General features: G+C 44.5%; 2 protein-coding genes across 3 annotated transcripts; one reads left to right on the top strand and one right to left on the bottom strand.

Annotated features, from left to right (window-relative positions):
- Nucleotides 1-10768: 10768 nt before the first annotated feature.
- Nucleotides 10769-18429, top strand: LOC123097675 (histone-lysine N-methyltransferase EZ1). Of its 2 annotated transcripts, XM_044519485.1 has the most exons (17): nucleotides 10769-11011; nucleotides 11135-11242; nucleotides 11341-11675; nucleotides 12291-12452; nucleotides 13449-13533; nucleotides 13653-13790; nucleotides 13899-13946; nucleotides 14023-14094; nucleotides 14773-15422; nucleotides 15532-15667; nucleotides 16343-16560; nucleotides 16876-17007; nucleotides 17173-17263; nucleotides 17346-17393; nucleotides 17478-17606; nucleotides 17712-17789; nucleotides 17915-18429. In XM_044519485.1, the coding sequence occupies exons 1-17, from the start codon at nucleotides 10955-10957 to the stop codon at nucleotides 18098-18100; spliced, it is 2673 nt and encodes an 890-aa protein (XP_044375420.1). In that variant the 5' UTR covers nucleotides 10769-10954; the 3' UTR covers nucleotides 18101-18429. The 2 variants fall into 2 exon arrangements, with proteins under 2 accessions (XP_044375420.1, XP_044375421.1); XM_044519486.1 differs by lacking the exons at nucleotides 10769-11011; nucleotides 11135-11242 and having other exon boundaries at nucleotides 11405-11675; nucleotides 12286-12452.
- Nucleotides 18430-18572: 143 nt separating this feature from the next.
- LOC123097676 (protein trichome birefringence-like 6) lies at nucleotides 18573-21271 on the bottom strand. The gene is made up of 5 exons (XM_044519487.1): nucleotides 20085-21271; nucleotides 19762-19954; nucleotides 19485-19675; nucleotides 19114-19272; nucleotides 18573-18998 (listed from the first exon to the last, which is right to left on the bottom strand). Exons 1-5 carry the CDS (start codon nucleotides 21158-21160, stop codon nucleotides 18650-18652), a joined length of 1968 nt encoding a protein of 655 aa, XP_044375422.1. The 5' UTR covers nucleotides 21161-21271; the 3' UTR covers nucleotides 18573-18649.
- Nucleotides 21272-21488: the final 217 nt, after the last annotated feature.

Here is a 21488-nt window from a genome sequence, read left to right on the forward strand (position 1 = left end):
GGTTAGGCATTAGAGACAACAGCATTCACTTTAAAAGGGGCACCACGCAATTCCGTTGAGACGACACCGTTTAGAGAAACCTAAGTTGTCGTTTCCTAAAAGTTTGGGGCTGCGAAGCTTATGTGAAAAAGTTTCAGGCTGATAAGCTCGAACCCAAAGCGGACAAATGCATCTTCATAGAATATCCAAAACAGTTGGGTATACCTCCTATTTCAGATCTGGAAGCAAAAGTAATTGCTTCTAGAAACGAGTCCTTTCTCGAGGAAAAGTTTCTCTCGAAAGAATTGAGTGGGAGGATGGTGGAGACTTGATGAGGTTATTGAACCATAACTTCGACTAGTGTGTAGCAAGGCACAGGAAGTTGTTCCTGTGGCACCTACACCAATTGAAGTGGAAGCTTATGATAGTGATCATGAAACTTCGGATCAAGTCACTACCAAACCTCGTAGGACGACGAGGATGCGTACTACTTCAGAGTAATGCGTGATCCTGTCTTGGAAGTCATGTTGCTAGACAACAATGAACCTACGAGCTATGGAGAAGCGCTGGTGGGCCCATATTCCGACAAATGGTTAGAAGCCATGAAATCCGAGATAAATGGATCTTTAAGAAGAAGACGGACATGGACGGTAATGTTACCGTCTATGAAGCTCGACTTGTGGAAAAGAGTATTTTCACAAGTTCAAGGAGTTGACTACGATGAGATTTTCTCATCCGTAGCGATGCTTAAGTCCGTCGGAATCATGTTAGCATTAGCTGCATTTATGAAATCTGGCAGATGGATGTCAAAACAAGTTTCCTTACCAGTTTTCGTAAGGAAAGGTTGTATGTGATACAATCAGAAAGGTTTTGTCGATCCTGAGGATGCTAAAAGGTATGCTAGCTCCAGCGATCCTTCCAAGGACTAGAGCAAGCATCTCGGAGTCAGAATATACGCTTTGATGGAGTGATCAAAGTTTTTGGGTTTATACAAAGTTTGTTAGAAACTTGTATTTACAATAAAGTGAGTGGGAGCGCTACAACATTTCTGATAAGTATATGTGAATGACATATTGTTGATCCGAAATGATGTAAAAATTTCTGGAAAGCATAAAGGGTTGTTTGAAAGGAGTTTTTCAAAGGAAGACCTGGATAAAGCTGCATTACATATTGGGCATCAAGATCTATAGAGATAGATCAAGACGCCTGATGATACTTTCAAAGAACGCACACCTTGACATGATTTTGAAAGAGTTCAAAATAGATCAGCAAAGAAGGAGTTCTTGGCTGTGTTACAACGCGTGAGTATTGAGTAAGACTCAAGACCTGACCACAGCAGAAGAGAGAGAAAGGACGAAGGTCGTCCCCTATGCTTTAGACGTAGGCTCTACAGTATGCTATGCTGTGTACCGCACATGAAGTGTGCCTTGCCATGAGTTGGTCAAAGAGTACAATAGTGATCCGGGAATGGATCACATGACAGCGGTCGAACTTATCCTTAGTATCCAGTGGACTAAGGATTTTCTCGATTATGGAGGTGAAATGGAGTTCGTCGTAAAGGGTTACGTCGATGCGAACTTTGACACTAATCCGGATGACTCTGAGTAGTAAACCGGATTCGTATAGTAGAGCAATTATTTGAAATGGCTCCAAATAGCGTGTGGTAGCATCCACAAGATGACATAGATATTCGTAAAGCACACACGGATCTGAAAGGTTCAGACCCGTTGACTAAATAACCTCTCTCACAAGCATAACATGATCAAACCAGAACTCATTGAGTGTTAATCACATAGAGATGTGAACTAGATTGTTGACTCTAGTAAACTCTTTGGATGTTGGTCACATGGTGATGTGACCTATGAGTGTTAATCACATGGTGATGTGGACTAGATTATTGACTCTAGTGCAAGTGGGAGACTGTTGGAAATATGCCCTGGAGGCAATAATAAATAGGTTATTATTATATTTCCTTGTTCATGATAATCGTTTATAATCCATGCTAGAATTGTATTGATAGGAAACTCGGATACATGTGTGGATACATAGACAACACCATGTCCCTAGTAAGCCTCTAGGAGACTAGATCGTTGATCAATAGATGGTTATGGTTTCCTGACCATGGACATTGGATGTCGTTGATAACGGGATCACATCATTAGGAGAATGATGTGATGGACAAGACCCAATCCTAAGCCTAGCACAGATCGTGTAGTTCGTTTGCTCAGAGCTTTTCTAATGTCAAGTATCAGTTCCTTAGACCATGAGATTGTGCAACTCCCGGATACCGTAGGAATGCTTTGGGTGTACCAAACGTCACAACGTAACTGGGTGGCTATAAAGGTGCACTACAGGTATCTCCGAAAGTGTCTGTTGGGTTGGCACGAATCGAGACTGGGATTTGTCACTCCGTGTAAGCGGAGAGGTATCTCTGGGCCCACTCGGTAGGACATCATCATAATGTGCACAATGTGACCAAGGAGTTGATCACGGGATGATGTGAGTTACGGAACGAGTAAAGAGACTTGCCGGTAACGAGATTGAACAAGGTATAGGGATACCGACGATCGAATCTCGGGCAAGTAATATACCGATTGACAAAGGGAATTGGGTACGGGATTGATTGAATTCTCGACATCGTGGTTCATCCGATGAGATCATCGAGGAGCATGTGGGAGCCAACATGGGTATCCAGATCCCGCTGTTGGTTATTGGCCGGAGAACGTCTCGGTCATGTCTGCATGGTTCCCGAACCCGTAGGGTCTACACACTTAAGGTTCGGTGACGCTAGGGTTATAGAGATATTAGTATGCGGTAACCCAAAAGTTGTTCGGAGTCCCGGATGAGATCCCGGACGTCACGAGGAGTTCCGGAGGTAAAGATTTATATATGGGAAGTCTTATTTTGGTCGCCGGAAAAGTTTCGCACTTTATCGGTATTGTATCGGGAGTGCCGAAAGGGGTCCGGGGGTCCACCAAGAGGGTCCACCAGCCCCGGGGGGCCACATGGGCTGTAGGGGGTGCGCCTTGGCCTATATGGGCCAAGGGCACCAGCCCCAAGAGGCCCATGCGCCAAGAGATAAGGAAAAGGGAGAGTCCTAAAGGGGGAAGGCACCTCCGAGGTGCCTTGGGGGGGAAGGACTCCTCCCTGGCCGCACCCTTCCTTGGAGGAAGGGCCAAGGCTGCGCCCCCCCTCTCCCTTGGCCCTATATATAGTGGGGGGAAGGGAGGGCAGCAAAACCTAAGCCCTAGCGCCTCCCTCTCCCTCCCGTGACACACCTCCCTCCTCCCGCAGCGCTTGGCGAAGCCCTGTTGGAATCCCGCTACTTCCACCACCACGCCGTCGTGCTGCTGGATCTCCATCAACCTCTCCTCCCCCCTTGCTGGATCAAGAAGGAGGACACGTCGCTGCTCCGTACGTGTGTTGAACGCGGAGGTGCCGTCCGTTCGGCGCTAGGATCATCGGTGATTTGGATCACGACGAGTACGACTCCATCAACCCCGTTCTCTTGAACGCTTCCGCTCGCGATCTACAAGGGTATGTAGATGCACTCCCCTTCCCCTCGTTGCTAGATTACTCCATAGATTGATCTTGGTGATGCGTAGAAAATTTTGAATTTCTGCTACGTTCCCCAACAGATTGCTCCATGTTGGATTATGTTTATGTTGGGATATCACAATATCTCTTATTTAATTAATGCACTACGAGACCACTGTAAAACCAACCGTGGAAAGGCGGACCACTAGACGTCGAACCCCAATCTCAAATCATGCATCTGTCGGAAAGATATCCTAGGAGCTACTTGAATTCCCACTTATAAACTCCCGAAACTTTCTGGTTATGCAATCTGGTGTTGGGGATACAGGGGACACAAAATATATCACCCAAACTAACAATACCTAGATCCAGCTGTATCCATCCGTCAACACATAACCAAGAAAACTCCGGAAATCGTGTACCTCAACCTTCGAAAAGCATCCGTTATACGAGTTATGGCAATACTCCCGAACTCCCGCCCCAGTACTGGGTGGCGTCGAGGTGATCTCACCAACAACTGCATAAAAGAGATTTTCGATGTCGGCGAAACTCAGGTATTCCAGAACTGCAACGATAAAATTGTGACGACAATACCTCGGAGCTCAACTCCCCGGGACACTGCCACAACCCCTAAATGTCAGGAGGCACCAAGAACAATGTTCTCGTCACAAAACCATCGGAACGATTCCAAGATACCCGCGTGATCCTAATTTTTTTTTTAGTGAAATTTGAGGAGAGAAGAGTCAAAACTTCTACGTTAGGAGGCCTCACCAGAGCGGCGAAGGGACTGAGGAGTAAAAAGAATCCTACTCTCCGATATATATAATCCTAAGACTCAAAACATTTTTGTTCTAGACTCAACAACGTCAGCGATTGGATCAAGCAGGGGGCTCCTAAGTCGGGGATGGCTCTGATTACCAACTTTTAACACCCACGATGCGGCTATATCTCCCACGTGTCGAGGCACGACTTAGAGGCATAACCGCATTGTGGTTTTGTCGCAAGAAGGGTCATCTTCACACAATCCCATGTAATGAACAAGAATGGGATAAGGAGTTGGCTTACAATCGCCACTTCACACAATACATAAATAAATCATACATCTTTCAAGATACACACATAGGTCCGACTACGGAACCAAAATAAAAGAAGACAACCCCAAATGCTAGATCCCTGATCGTCCCAACTGGGCTCCACTACTGATCAACAGGAAACGAAACAACACAACGAACAAGAGCTTCATCGAGCTCCCACTTGAGCTCGGTTGCGTCACCTACACTGGTATCCTCGGCACCTGCAACTGTTTGGCAGTATCTGTGAGTCACGAGGACTCAGCAATCTCACACCCGCGAGATCAAGACTATTTAAGCTTATAGGAAAGGATGGGGTAATGAGGTGGAGCTGCAGCAAGCACTAGCATATATGGTGGCTAACATACGCAAATAAGAGCGAGAAGAGAAACAACGGAACGGTCGTCAACTAGTAATGATCAAGAAGTGATCCTGAACTCCTACTTACGTCAAACATAACCCATAAGCCGTGTTCACTTCCCGGACTCCGCCGAAAAGAAACCATCACGGCTACACACACGGTTGATGCATTTTAATTAAGTCGAGTGTCAAGTTCTCTACAACCGGACGTTAACAAATTCTCATCTGCCACATAACCGCGGGCACGGCTCTCGAAAGTTTATACCCTGCAGGGGTGTCCCAACTTAGCCCATTATAAGCTCTCATGGTCAACGAAGGATAAACCTTCTCCCGGGAAGACCCGATCAGTCTCGGAATCCCGGTTTACAAGACATTTCGACAATGGTAAAACAAGACCAGCAAAGCCACCCGATGTGCCGACAAATCCCGATAGGAGCTGCACATATCTCGTTCTCAGGGCAACACCGGATGAGACATCCTACGAGTAAAACCAGACCTCGAGTTTCCACGAGGGGGCCCCGCAGTCTACTCAGTTCGGACCAGCACTTAGAGAAGCACTGGCCCCGGGGGGTTAAAATAAAGATGACCCTTGAGTCTGCAGAACCCAAGGCAAAATGGGATAGGTGGTAGCAAATGGTAAAACCAAGGTTGGGCCTTGCTGGAGGAGTTTTATTCAAAGCGAACTGTCAAGGGGGTCCCATAAATCACCCAACCGCGTAAGGAACGCAAAATCAAGGAACATAACACTGGTATGACGGAAACTAGGGCGGCAAGAGTGGAACAAAACACCAAGCATAAGGCCGAGCCTTCCACCCTTTACCAAGTATATAGATGCATTAATTAAAATAAGATATATTGTGATATCCCAACATAAACATGTTCCAACATGGAGCAATCTTCAACTTCACCTGCAACTAACAACGCTATAAGAAGGGCTGAGCAAAAGCGGTAACATAGCCAAACAACGGTTTGCTAGGAAAAGGTGGGTTAGAGGCTTGACATGGCAATATGGGAGGCATGATATAGCAAGTGGTAGGTAGCGCGGCATAGCAATAGAGCGAACAACTAGCAAGCAAAGATAGAAGTGATTTCGAGGGTATGGTCTTCTTGCTTGAAATCCCGCAAGGAAGAAGAACGAGTCCATGAAGAAGACAAACGGACATGGTCGAACGAATCCTCACAACTCCGGAACGAAACCGAAGCTAACGAGAGAAGCCAACCGGAAAGAAACAAACAACATAGTAAACAACCACCACGTACACATGGCATGATGCACAAACAAGTATGATGCATGTCCGATTTAATGAGGCATGGCATGGCAAAATGCACAAACAATACTACAAATTAAGTGGAGCTCAATATGCAACGAGTTGCATATTGACGAAACACCACATACGATTATTTAGTTCTCTCTCGGTTATGTACCCAACAATGTTAAATGTTGATTAACATGGCAAGAGGTGAAGCATAAGTAAACTACACATTTTAGGCAATTTAAATGAGGCCGGAAACAATAAACAACAATTCCGGAAAATCCTCATGTCCATATTTTAGATTTGGTATTGTTCTGCCTAAAACCATATTTTATTGTTGTTAAACAGGAAAATAAGGTGCAACATGTTAATCTATGCATTTTTCCACCCCATTTACATATATAATTTATTAAATTCGGAGCTACGGTTAATTAGTTATGAAATAAACCATTTTAACATGGCATTTATACAAATTTAAACAAACAGCAAGTTTAAACATTTTAAACAAGGGATGAAAGTGGCATATTATGAAACTAGATGAAATTCTAGACATTTTTCATATAAGAAGTATTTTAATCTGATGCATGGATTATGAGATATTATATGCATGAAGTTTAGGGTCCAATCTGTAAATATGCAGTTTTTGGGATAAATGGCAAAATTCACAAGGCACGGAAAAATATGCGTGGGCCGAATCTGGCTGGCCCAGCAGTGCACGGGAGATGGCTGGGGCTGCTCACCCATGGGCCAAGCCCAGTCAGTGGAGGGGAAGGCCGGCCTTGGTGGTGCTGGGCTTGGGGCTGGGGCGGAGCGGGCAGACGCAGAGGAAGCCAACGCGCGTTGAAAGAGCGGTCAACGGTGCAGAACGAGGCATCATCCTCCTCTGCTAGATGCAGAGGCTGGACAGGCGCAACGCGATGGGACGGGCGCGGGGGAGCTCTCCGGCGAGGCCGCGGCTTGGGGAGATGGAGAGGAAGGTCGGCGAGAGGCGCATGCGTCAGTTGCAACGACGACGCAGATGAGGCAGGGGAGGTCGACGTGGTCGTGCGTGGCTGCTGGAGCTCCTCGAGCAGAGAAGAAGCCGGCGCTGGCTGGGTCGTCGGGGACCTTGTCGGCGGCACGAACAGGAGGGGAACGCCCAGGATCCAAGGCGGAGGACGCGCGGGCTCGTCTGGTTCCTGTCCCTGACGAAGAGAGACAGAGAGAGGTGAGACAGAGATAGGGGGAGGGAAAGGAAGAGAGGGCGCAAGGGAGGCCCGGCGGCGTGACCTGGAGGTGCTGGTGATCGTCGGCAGGGGTCGCGAGGAAGACGGCGGAGCTCTGGATCGGGAGGAGCTCGGGGTTGGGAGCGCCGGTCGATGGGCGGCTCGGCTGCAAGGGGATCCAGGGGAGCGGGGCCTGGTGCCCGAGCGGCTGCTGCGAGGATTCAAGGATAAGGTGGAGTCTGCGGGTGGATCTGGAGGCTGGCTTGCGATTAGGGGCGTGCGGAAAACGAGAAGGAGACCGGGTGGAGGTTTTTTCGGCGGCGGGGAGGAAATGATTGATGGGACGGCTAGTCTAGGGTTAGGCAGTATATATAGCAAGGATTTCTGGTCAGGGCCTAATCGGACCCTCCGATAAAAATCAAACGGTCGAGATAAATAGGTTGGAGAGTCCAATGAAGAAAACGGTGATGTTTTATAGATGTTTGGGGATGATCCGGACCCAACAGTGATGACTGAGCGGGTCGGGTTCGGGACAGGTTTCGGACGCGCGCGAGAAGGGGTTTTGTGCATTATGCAGAGAGGCTCAACCGGCCGGACAACAAAAGAACGGTTGGTCTCGAAAGGGACAACGGAGGCAACAGGGAGAAGCGGGAACTACGAACGGACCACGAGTTTAAGAAAACATGTGGATGCAATGCGTATGATGCGATGATGAATGCAACAAACAAAAAAAACACACAACGATAACGAAAAACAAGGAAGGCATCTGGAGCGTCGGTCTTGGGGCGTTACACTTATAGTGATGTGCATTACCGAGAGGGCCCAGAGATACCTCTCCGATACTCGGAGTGACAAATCCTAATCTCGATCTATGCCAACTCAACAAACACCATCGGAGACACCTATAGAGCATCTTTATAGTCACCTAGTTACATTGTGACATTTGATAGCACATTAAGTGTTCCTCTGGTATTCGGGAGTTGCATAATCTCATAATCATAGGAACATGTATAAGTTATGAAGAAAGCAATAGCAACAAACTAAATGATCATCGTGCTAAGCTAACGGATGGGTCAAGTCAATAACATCATTCTCTAATGATGTGATCCCGTTGATCAAATGACAACTCTTTGTCCTTGGATAGGAAACTTAACCATCTTTTATTAACGAGCTAGTCAAGTAGAGGCATACTAGTGACACTCTGTTTGTCTATATATTCACACATGTACTAAGTTTCCGGTTAATACAATTCTAGCATGAATAATAAACATTTATCATGATATAAGGAAATATAAATAACAACTTTATTATTGCCTCTAGGGCATATTTCCTTCACTTATTTCACGAAGATCCCATCTGGAGGCCTGTTCTGGACTTCTGCTGGAGGGGGAAGCCATTGCCGGAGCCTTCTTCATCAACCTCGTTGCCTCCATGATCATATGTGAGTAGTTTCATTAGGACCTTAGGGGTCCATAGTAGTAGCTAGATGGTTCTCTCTCTCTCTCTCTCTTGGATCTTCAATATTATGTTTGCGTGACATAGGATCACTTCGATGTAATAAAGTGGTGTGTTTGTTGGGACATGATGAATTTGTCACTTTATGATCAGATTGTTCATTGAAATCAGTTGAATCTTTTGAGATTTCCTTGTTATACAATAAAATAGCTTTGCATACTCTACGATCTGTCTATCTTTTTTGGGCAAGTTCGATGTGTTTTTTTTCCAGAGGGAGTGATGCTTCGTCGTGGGTTCAATCTAGCGGTGATCTAAACCAGTGACAAAAAGGTCTAGTGGTGATCTAACCCAGTGACAAAAAGGGGTAAGGCACGTATTGTATCGCCGCCACTAAGAATAAAACAACGGGGTTTGTGTATATTGATTGACTTCTCGTTTACATTATGTCATCTTGCTTATTGTGATACTTTGTTTCCTGCAAACTTAATATCTTGAGATGCATGCTGGATAGCGGTTATGGGGTGGAGTATTACTAGTAGATGTAGTTGGATTAACGGTCTACTTATTATACACGTAATGCCTAAATGAGATTACCATGAATGATCATATTCATAAATATTGCAATTTGGTCGGTCGCCCAACTGTAATTTGTTTACCATGCCATTTGATTGTTTTCGAGAGAGATTCCACTAGTGAACTATGCCCCCCGGGTTAAACCTGGGCATTCGTCGGGCCGGCTTAGTTCGGACCGAGATTTTTAAAGCCCGAGCCCGGTCTTGAACACATCAACAGTGTCTATTTTATTAAAATAATGTTTTTAGGGTATTTAAAATACTCTATCAGTCCCATAATATAAGAGCGTTTTTTACACGCTCTTATATTATGGGATTGCTGGAGTATATATTATACCTATATTTGTCATCAAATATTGATTTATGACCTATTCGGGCTTATTTTCGGGCTTTCGAGCCGGGCTTCGGGCGGAAAAGCTAAACCCGAGCCCGGCCCGGATGTCGGGCTTTTGGGCCGAGTTGTTCATGCCCGGGTCTACCCTGGGTTTATTCTGCATTACTAAATTCTTCTGCACGATTGCTATTACTATTTTGCCTTTTTTACCTTGTTACTATTTACTGCCTCTGTTTTCATTTACTCTGCATATTAGGTTTGTCTAAATTCAAACTTTACATACTTTCAACAGATTTGTAGAAAAATATATTAATATATATACCACCAAATCAATTTCATTGGATTCATAATTGCATATATTTTCACATCATATAATTTGTTTGATATTGTTTTTTATAAAATTGGTCAAACTTTATAAAGTTTGACTTCATCAAAGCTAATATACGGAGTAAATAAAAACGGAGGGAGTATATCTCTATCATTTGTGTTTAATCGTGTAACTAGCTAGACAAAAGGATTGACAACCGTTTTACCGTGTTTTTGGACAAGTGTGTTTGTGTTCTGTGCGCAGGTGAATTCTTAAAGCTACTCATAGTAGGAAATATCATATACTACGTGTATAGTATTATGAAATAGTATCATGAATGAGCTTATTTATTGTCACATAGTAGCATAATACTACTTATTAGAATACGGTATCTATCTAAATTACTCTAAAACTCTCTCTTCTTTAATTTGTCTGGTACATCGGCGTGTCTGCTAGCGCCGAGTGCATGATAACGGCCATCGTTACTATGGCTAGCCTAACGTCTCTCGCAAATCTTTCTCCGCCATTGCTTCCATTGCGTTCCACACCGGTGGACGGTGGTCGGCGCTCAGCGGGATCACAGCACAACGCGGTGCAGACGGCCACGACCTCCCTTGGACCCTCTCAATCCTTCGCTACCCAACGACGGCCGCCGCCACGTGACGCGAGCCCATCCAGAAGCCCGTGCAGCGAGAGGCCCCCACTGACGCCAGGCCACCTACCTGTCAGACTTTAACCCTCCCGCAGAGGATCCTAGCCTGCCTATGCTGCTAGCTAGGAGTATAGTGCAGAGCCGTCGCGTCGACAAGGGTCAGAGAAGGCAGGGCTCCTCGCGTCGAGGAGCAGGAGGAGTGTGGGCCTGCGGCGGCTCGCGCCATCGCCATGGCGTCGTCCTCGTCCAAGGCCTCCGACTCCTCCTCCCACCGGGACGGCCCCAAGGTAGCGTTCGCCGGCCTCCGATTCCCCTAGCCGCCCGGTTCCCCACCTCGATCTCCCTCCCGAATCTGATCGGTTTCGATCCTTTTCCGTCCCCTCTTTTTTTTTTTCTTTCGTGCTCCGCAGCGGCCGGATCAGGGGCTCGGCGTGGGCACCTCCTCACTCATGGCGCTCCATGGGAAGCTGACGCAGCTGAAGCGCCAAATCCAACAGGCCCGCCTCGCCTCGATCAAGGTAAAGCACCGACCGCATCTACAGAATTCGTTGTGAATTGTGAGTTTCGGGTCACTCAATCTGGTCCGGTGATTGAGCCCTGTGTGGTGTTTTGGCAGGAGAAACTGGAGGCAAACAGGAGGGCGCTGCGGAAGCACACCTGCGGCCTGTTCGATGTGGCCGCCCTGGCCGAGGCGGCGTCGAGGGGCTCGGAGAGCAGCAACGTGCTGTCGCAGCTCGCCGCGGAGGGCCAGTCCAGGATCGTTGGGTGGAACCTGGCGAGAGGGTCGGGGGAGAGGGAGGTTGTGCACGTGCAGGAGGAGAACCTGTCGGCCGACGGGACGCTCGTGCTCTCCAGCTCCGGCGACAGTGCACAGTCCATCGTTTTGCAGCTTGTGAAGCTGCCGCTGGTTGATAAGATTCCTCCGTACACCACGTGGATCTTCCTGGACAAGTATAGTGTTGCTACTCTATTTGACCTGTTTGATGACTTAATATTAGGTTGCTCTTCAGTTCTATAGTACTAGTTCATATGCCATATAGAGTTAACTTGAGATTTATGAAATGATACTTCAATGTGCATGCATTTAGATGAACAACTTAGTCATGAACTCATGATAGAGTTAATTAACTTGAGATATATATATGCGTGGATACTCGAATGTGCATGGGTTCAGGCATTTGAACAACTTAGTCATGCAAGCCATAGGTAGAAGTTTTTTTTTTTAGCTTGGGGAGCTGCATAAGAATTTGACAAATAATATATTTAATTACTTGAGCATGACACGTTCAGATAGCGTTATCAAGGATATTGCTCTGGGATGAAGTGGGGAAATGTTCCGTAATTTAAGAACATATGCAAATCCATAAGCATTCTGTATATCCATGATCATTCCAAGAAATATGACTATCGACATGATTGATGCGTCGTGCTACTTAGCATAAGTTTATTAGCTGGATTTATTCTGAGTAGTTTGATTTTGTTAAATGGCTCATACGTCGGTATAAGGACAATTCTTGCATTCCTTTTGTCTTTGATATTTATTCTTTCTGGAACAACACAGCGCAGAAACCAAAGAATGGCCGATGATCAATCAATTGCTGGTAGGAGGAGAATTTACTATGATTCAGCTGGCAACGAGGCTCTAATCTGCAGTGAAAGTGATGAAGAAATTCCACAACCTGAGGAAGAGAAGCATGTTTTCACTGAAGGAGAAGATCAGCTAATATGGTATAATAATAGAATCTATAGTGGCCAATCGAGATGCTTTTTTTATACCTACTAATGTTAAACTTGAAAATGCTTGCTGGCTGGCACAGATTCTAGAAGGACTTAGTAGTAGACTATTCTTTAATACCTTGTTTCATCACCAATTTTGCCATTTTCTCACTTATCATGGTATTCGAGATGCAATGTTGGTCTCTTCACAACCTCAGTGCTACTGAAAACCTCAAGTTCGTTTGTGAAACAAACCACGAGCTTTTTTTTTCTCGAGAAAACGCAAAAAGGCTTTTGCGTTTCATTATATTGAAAAGAGAGAGATAGTTTGTTACATCCTCCTAGGAGGCACCAGTACAGACGAGAAACACAAAATAAACTCAGTGGACGTCCCAGGTCTGTGGGAGGATGACACGCAGGCCTCGAGCACCCGCGGTCGCCCAGAGCGCAGCTTCTTCTTTGATCTTTGCAACCAAGACGCTAGTTCTATTTAGACCACAAGCTTTTTGAACTTTAGTTCTATTTAGTTTACGACTTCACATTTTTTTGTTGGATGCTTTAATATGAATCTACTTATATTATACTTTGTGAACATTTGTGTAACCAAGGCTAAATATTTAATCGACTGCTATTTAGGTGACACTTAGTTAAATAGGGACAAGTTGTCTGTACATGGGTACACTTTCTCGAGGCCACAATAACCTGTGACAAAAGTGCTCATTTAGTCAAGCAATGTGAATTAAATTGCTTGTGCACATATAAGAATATACCTTTTCAAAGACGCAAAACTTTTGTGTTTTCTCGAAAAAACTTTTGAATAAGAATAGGAACTCCTTTTAGATCTGGTTAACTTAATCATTATTATCCTGCAAAAATAATGACTACTTTGCACAATGTTCCTGTTATGTGCTATCATGGCAATGCCATCCCCATCTCTTTACAATCAACCTTGCAAAAAAAAACTATGTATAACTTGTCTGATTCTGAGTTTCTAACTATCTGCTACAGGAAAGCTACTCAGGAACGCGGGTTAAGTCAAGAGGATTTAAATGTTATCTGTCAGTTTATTGATGCATCTCCTTCAGAAATCGAGGTGATGTTCCACGAAAAATACAAATTCTTTGTAGCAAGATCTTCATTAAGTGATATCACCACAAATAGCAAACGTCTTTTGACTTACAATTGTTTCTGTTGATTTCATTACAATTCCAGGGTAGATCTGAATTTCTTTTTGAGAAACACGAGAAGCACTCTGAATTTTCTGACAAGATAGAGAGCCAACTTCCTCTTGACAAGACTGTGGATATAGTTTTGGATTCTTTTGATAATCTCTTCTGCCGCAGATGTTTGGTACATTCTACTTCTGGCAATCTACCACTTCTAGTCCTGTTTTTAATGTCGGTTTGTGCAACTATGTTCATCAGGGTGTGATTTATTTGATGTTATATGTTCATTCAGGTTTTTGATTGCCGTCTCCATGGCTGCTCTCAAAACTTAGTATTCCCAGTGAGTAACAATTCATTTCATGTTCTAATAAAATTACTTCTCTGCGCTGCTAAGTATTAACTCTTATTCTTGTCAGAGTGAGAAGCAACCCTGTGGGTTTGAGCTCGACGGAAACAAGAGTCCATGTGGTGACCAATGCTACCTTCGAGTATGCTTCACCTCAGATTTTACAATTATATTCATTGGCATTAACTTATTTTTCTTTAGGTTTTCAGTTAAATCGTACCAGCCCTTGTAGCAAATTTATGAAACTATTTTACTGAACTTCTATTGGTGGGGAACATTGTTAGAGTTTTGGTGCCCGAGGTTTTCCTTGTAGATATTGGAAGAAACGGCACGATCCACTATTCCAAAGATACTAAAAACCTTAGTTTTTACAATTCACTCTGTTATGCACATCTGCAAAATTTTGATTTTAAATTCTACTGTGCTATTGAGAACCAAAAAGACAAGTGATAGTTGTATTACATATGAACGCTTGAACAGTGAATGGAGCGAATTTATCTTTTAAGTACTTCACAGCACGTTTGGACCTGGTATTGGAATTTTGTAGGTGTGCACATTGTAACATGTCCTACATCTTTGAATGTTCTGGAGTTTTTTTAGTACTGGATCAAGCACTTCTTCTAAAATGCGAAATGAGAAACGCGACCTGTGGATGCCAACGGCAATGAATTTGACCGATGTTACTTTTTGGCAATCTGCCGATTACTTTTTATACAATATTTGGTCTTTTAATTGCTACTAATAACTTTATAGATCCGTCCTTTCAGTTGAGCATGTTTACTGTGCTCTGAGGCTAATTGTGGTATTAGTTTGTCCACAGAGAAGAGAAGGATTTCAAGACATGCGCAGACATGATTATGCTTCTTCTGCAACACATAATATGGAGTCAAGATCCACCTTACACAAAGTTGGTTCTGATATGGTATCTGAATCAGAAGATTCAAACCGAGAGGAAGAAATCATTAAATCAAGTATATCTGTTGGAACCAGCAGATCAAAAATATCTTTTGAAAGTGCTGAAAAACATACTGCACTGCCTTCTGGGGATGCTTCTGAAACTGAAAATGTATCCACTGATATGCTTCTAAGAAGTTTAGGGAAGCGCAAGGTTTCAAAAGGACCAAGGTCTAGTGATGATTTCCCTTATAAAAAGCCAAGGACGCTTGCTTCAGATATTCCTTTTGCAAGCCATATATTGAATAATCATTCTACTTCGGAGATTGGTGACACAAGACCAGATATCAGAGAATTTGGAGGCAATCAACGAGATGACCCCAATAAGAAAACTTCTAATAAAGATAGTTGCGGTGGAAGCCCAACTAGTACTGCTGAGGATGCAGCAAGAAATACTAATAAAGAATCTTCAGCAAATAATTTGTTCAGTTCCAGCAGGGAGCACCCTCTTTCTCATTGGAGTACCCTAGAGAGGGATTTATATCTGAAGGGAATAGAGATATTTGGGAAAAATAGGTAAATTTACATATATAAGGTGCAATTTCAAGTGTTATCTCCCCCTAGGTTTTGTGGAAACAGACTTCCCTGATTAATTGAACTGTTGCTTTCCTGATTAATTCCACAGCTGTCTAATAGTCAGAAACCTATTATGTGGCCTGAAAACCTGCATGGAAGTGGCTAGCTACATGTACAACAATGGTGCAGCAAACATGAGTAAATCCATTTCGGGCGATTTCACAGAAACTGAACAAAACTACATGGTATGTATTGAATCACGTTGGTAGTCTCCTGCTCTATTTCACTATTTTGTATGTACTCAGATTAGGAATGTTAAAACAAACTAAATGCTGGCAGTCATATTGTTCTCAATGCAGTCACTGCTGCTGCTGCTGCAGAAAGAATTTCATACTTCAGTTAGTATTTATTGCATGGCATGATGCTCCTGATTTTGAGGTTCTGTTTCTTCCGATGAAGTTAGGTGTTCTTTCAGCACAAAAGTGAAATATCTTAGAGATGGTTTGTATAACTGCTGTTCAGCCAGAGTTCATAATATGGTAGATTTTCAAAGTCTGAGTGGTTTAGGGGTTACAAATAGGTCATTTTCCCATGAATTAAGGACATACTCTACTGCTCCTGTGGGTTTTCTGTTTTCATTTCGAGGAGCAACATTTGCAATATTATTGAGCAAAAAGGGAGAGATGCAATAAAATCGCTAACTTAGTGACAGAAAGATATGGGAGGAGTGCATGTCTCAGCCTTCCATTAGGAACTACACCTATTACAAGTTACCATCATTAACTAGCCCAGCCTTCACAAATGAAGCAACCAGGATCAGTATTACTGCACATATAAAAGTCAAAACATGCAGAGACTAACTTTATTTTCCACTGGTATTGTTACGCCAGCATCATAATTTTTTGTCCATGGATTTGTAGGAGCAAGGCATGGTTGTGAGAACAAAAGTCTGTCGTCGAAGGGGCAGAACTCGAAAGCACAAATATCCTTCGAAGGCTGCAGGGCATCCAGCCATTAGGAAAAAAGTTGGTGATGGGAAGCAATGTGACAGACAGTATACACCATGTGGGTGCCAGGAAATGTGCAACAAAAATTGCCCCTGTGTGGAAAATGGGACATGCTGTGAGAAATACTGTGGGTATGTTCCCATTATATCGAGCAAAAATCCGTTACCCACCTTATATCTTAAGATATTTTATGCATCCACAGTATTTCCTTGAAAAGACAAGAGATATGCATTCTAGAAAAAAACATTTAGTATTGGGCGTGTATTGAGTATTTGACACGCAAAGTGAAAGTGATCATATAATGACTAATGACATCTACAGTTCTCTTTTATCATCATATTAGTGTAAGCAAATGCAAAGAAAAAACTTGACCCTGGCTTCATTAGTGTAAGCAAATCCAAAGAAAAAACTTGACCCTGGCTTCATTTGTTAATTATCATATTTAGGTGTTCAAAAAGCTGCAAAAACAGATTTAGAGGCTGTCATTGTGCAAAAAGTCAGTGCAGAAGCAGGCAATGCCCATGTTTTGCTGCCAGTCGGGAATGTGATCCGGATGTTTGCAGAAACTGCTGGGTGAGGTAATCAGCACTTACAAAATAAGATCTCCTTGTAGATGTTGACATAACTGTTTGATAGGGTTAAATGATTTGTTTTTAGCTACGTATCATGCACATGTTTAGCTTTTTTCAGATTTATGGCGTGTTTTAGTTTGCCAAACTTCACATGATGTTCATTCTCTTCAGCTGTGGAGATGGTTCACTAGGCGAGCCACCAGAAAGAGGTGATGGTTACCAGTGCGGAAACATGAAGCTCCTCCTAAAACAACAACAAAGGGTGATAACATACTCCTGTAGTTTTGTCCTCTTGACATCATTGTACGCTACCTGTTTCATGCTAATTGTTGATCATAATTCAGATTTTGCTTGGAAAATCGGACGTTGCAGGATGGGGTGCGTTCATTAAGGTCAGATCACAGAAGCTTGTTTGAGTGTGATAGCTTTCCCTTTCTTCTTTTGGCTAATTTTACTTTTGTTTCTTGCAATACCAGAACCCTGTGCATAAGAATGACTATCTTGGAGAGTACACTGGTGAATTGATTTCTCACAAAGAAGCAGACAAACGCGGCAAAATTTATGACCGGGCAAACTCTTCGTTCCTCTTTGATTTAAATGACCAGGTATCCCTGCATCACGTGCCGTGCATGTGCATACAGTCATATTGAAAAAATAACAGATGGTTGAAATCAAAGTGGTAACCTTTAATTTGATTGATTGCTTCACAGTTTGTATTGGATGCATATCGGAAGGGGGATAAATTGAAGTTCGCAAATCACTCCTCCAGCCCCAACTGCTATGCAAAGGTAAGCATTGTAGTACAATGCCGCTTCATGCTTTGTCTTCACCGTAATCTATTGTAAATTGTAATACAATGCAGCTTCATGCTTTGTCTTGCCGTAATCTCATTTCATCTTACGATCCTATCCAGGTGATGATGGTGGCCGGTGACCATCGGGTTGGTATCTATGCAAGGGAGCATATTGAAGCTAGTGCCGAACTCTTCTATGATTACCGGTATGGACCGGACCAAGCCCCAGCCTGGGCTAGGAGACCAGAAGGAGCAAAGAAGGATGAAGCGTCTGGTTCTCATCGTCGAGCACACAAAGTTGCTTGATAGCTGAAGAGCAGCTCCGATGATAGAAGCTGCTGTAAACTATTGCCATACAACAAACTTCTATCCCAGTTCATTATACAAGGCAGACCGATTGTTGGCCTGATAAAAAGAATGTGTATTCCTTAAGAAATAAAGTCCCAAGTACCAACCTTGTGGATGACTGACAAATAAGCTTTTATTGATAGTCTGAATGATAACATAATTGTGTGTGAACATGCTTGCCTGTACTCTTGAGAACTTGTACATGGTTTTCAAACTGGAGTTGCCTGAACATCTACATGTTGAAGTGGACCAAGATGGCAATAAAAATTTATGCTATATAAGTCTTATCTTTTGGTAGGCAAGTAAAAGATGAATTTTATTCGCGTCTTAAACTCTCTTAGTAGTATTGTGCAAAATGTCGGCAAATGTTTCAGAATCCATATCACAACTTGCTTGACACATAACCAGCTGGGAAGAGATGAAATAGAAGTTAAAAACAATCATAAAATTTATATCCAGAGAGAAAATAATTGCTGTACACAATATTAGCTGGGACAAGAGGACATTTTAAGATGGCAAGCCAGTCACTAACTTGTAAAACCCGTTCTCATGTGAGGATACTAAATGGTATAACAACAGCTCATTCCATGTATCAGGCACTCCAGGAAGGCACCAGTGGCTGCAGTCCTGGGTGCTGGATGCTGTTAAATCTCCTGCCTTACTCCCATACATAGAGGGGTGGCCATCTATCCTGAGCCCAGATAGATTGGTAATGTTCAGAATTGTTACAGGAGTCTTCATTTGCTTCGCTACTTGTTCCAAGATCGCATTTCTCTCGGGCACCGGCCTTGCACGAGTGTCATTAAGAGGCATTGTGCTCTCTCTGCAGTGCCCCCCAGAATTCCACTCCCCGCCGCTGAAACCAGTGGTAAGTTGTTATTGCTGACCATGTTTTGCTTATTGGGAATTGCAGCAAATAAATCGAAGTTTCCCGTATTGGAATTGAAAAGCTCAGATCAGAGGGAGCAAACCTGAAGTGTGATGGGGACGAGCTTCGGAAGAACACTTGCGTTTTGCGCGGATCGATGTAGCGGTCGACCCATGATGCCCATGTGGTTAGTGCTCGATGGAAAGCTGTGGAGGCATCGAGGTGGGGATGGACAGTATCCCCTTCTTGATAGTAATTCAATCTGCAAGCAAATGCAATATTTAGATCCCATAAATTATGTTGGTTTGCACGCCTTTGCAGAAACATACTCCCTCCGTCCCAAAATAAGTGGCGTGCCTTTAGTTCAAATTTGTATAAATCTAAACAACCGTAACCAGATAAAACGCCTGTCATGCAAACTAACTAAAATGTAAAAACAGCGGTTAATTCTTTTCTGAGTTCATCAGCGCTCACCCAGCTTTCGTTTTATGATGAGACCACCAATGGGCAGTATTAAACACAAGCACATTTGCCCCCTTCCATCTCGACGAGCTCCGATCGATGGTATCGATCCGCAGTGTCCTTGCACGCTTTTGGCCGATTCTTGACTTGCCTTCATGCACTAAGAAATGGGTGACATGGTACTCCACAGTGCAGTTGTAGTCCTGCAGAAACCATGCCCATATGATGCCTACACAGTACCTTAGACACTGAATGGACTACTTCCACAGAAGATTCATGACATACGAACCAGGAACTTGAAATTGTAATCCCCTCTCTCCTTGGTAATCTTGCGGCCACGGGTTTCATGAATCCTTGCGGGGTCTGACACTGCTTCTCTCAGCAAGCACATCATGGACTCCCACTGGTTCCTGTTAAGGGAGTCCCCTGCGAACACCAGCCGCTTTCCACGCAGCATCTCAAGCATTTTCCTAGCATCAAACCTGAATTTTCACAGCAAGCAAAGTTAGCAGATGCCAAATTGATCATACCAAGCCTAAGGTAGTAAAATGCAAAATTTCCAACCCAAAGTCTTAGCAACCATTGAACCGGGGAAATGTAACAATGCAGCACCTAGGGATATTGCAATGCCTTGGCTGCCACCTCCACTTGGTATACTTTTGTTCGGTTCTTCCATTTGCTTCACAGCTGAACCCTTGGTCTACGAATGGGCACAAATTGCTTGCGTAGAGTGGATAGCTCTCATCGAACACCCACCTCCCATCGTAAACATCGCACGGCGCTATGCTGCTTCTCGCCAAATCCGTTTTTCTCTGATCCGCTTCCTGAATCACTTTAGCATCTTGCTTGTTTTTTGGATTGGCTGGAGCTTCTCCTGAGTTGCTCTTTGCGGCTGAATGGTTTGAGATTTTCCATTGGCCCACCTGTTGCGAGGCATAAGCCCCTTGTACAGAGGAATCGGCCTTTTCTCCTGGATGGCCACCGTCGCCTTTTGTCCCCAATGCAGGACCTGAAGCTTCCATGGAAAAATTCACAGCTTGGGTCGACTTGGCTCTATCCAATTTCTCCACTGACGCAGCTGCTCCACTGGAAGCAGAAGCATTGACTAAATTTGACCTTGTCGAGACAACATCAGCTTTGCTAAGGTTCTCGACTTCGGCGGAGTTGGGTTTCTCTGAAACTGAATCTTTCGCCAGCTTCTCACCTTGAACAACTCCTTTCTCCTCCACTATCGAATCCAAACCTCGGAGAGAATAGCCTCCAGCTTCCGCAACCTCGGGGTTCTCCGAAACCGCACTACCCGCGGGGGTTTCAAAAATCCCACCTCCATGGCCGGCTTCATCAACCTTTATTGCCGAGCCCACGGACAAACCGCCAGCACGCCCGCGGCGGTCTCCCTCCACGGCCAAATCTTCCCCCAAGGCCCCGCCTCCGCCGCCAATAAACGCCTCCGCTTCGACCTCCAGCCCTGCACCACCACCGCCGCCGTGAACCGGCGGGACCGCGGTGGCGGAGCCGTTGGCGCCGATGGAGGCGGCGAAGGGGAGGTGGAGGGGGCGGCCGAAGCGGAGGGCAAAGAGGGAGAAGAGGAAGGAGAAGAGGAGGGAGGAGGAAGCGAAGGAGATGAGGAGGAGGCTCTTGGGGCTCGCGGGGCGGCTGGGGGAGGAACCACCCCTCTGCCTCTCCATTGCCAAGAGAGAGGTTGTCGGCGAGGTCGGGGCGTGTGGCAGACTGGTAATAAAGGCGGCGATCGCGACCCGGGAGGAAGGCAAAAACACAAAGGAGGGGGGCGCTGCAACGGAAACGGAACGGGGACTTCGGGCGTTGTGGAGTAAGTGGAGTGACTTTGGCTGTGCACCTGCTGCTGCCGACCGCTGTTTTTATTCTCTTTTCTTTTTCTTTCGGTATATGTGAAGAAAAAGAACAGAGGCAAGTACTCCTACTCTAGCCTTTCGTTGATCACTTGATCAGCTCCGGCTCCACTACCATATCTTCTATATATATATATACTCCAAA

This window comes from Triticum aestivum, chromosome 4D (genome assembly GCF_018294505.1).
Source record: "Triticum aestivum cultivar Chinese Spring chromosome 4D, IWGSC CS RefSeq v2.1, whole genome shotgun sequence".
NCBI lineage: Eukaryota > Viridiplantae > Streptophyta > Magnoliopsida > Poales > Poaceae > Triticum > Triticum aestivum.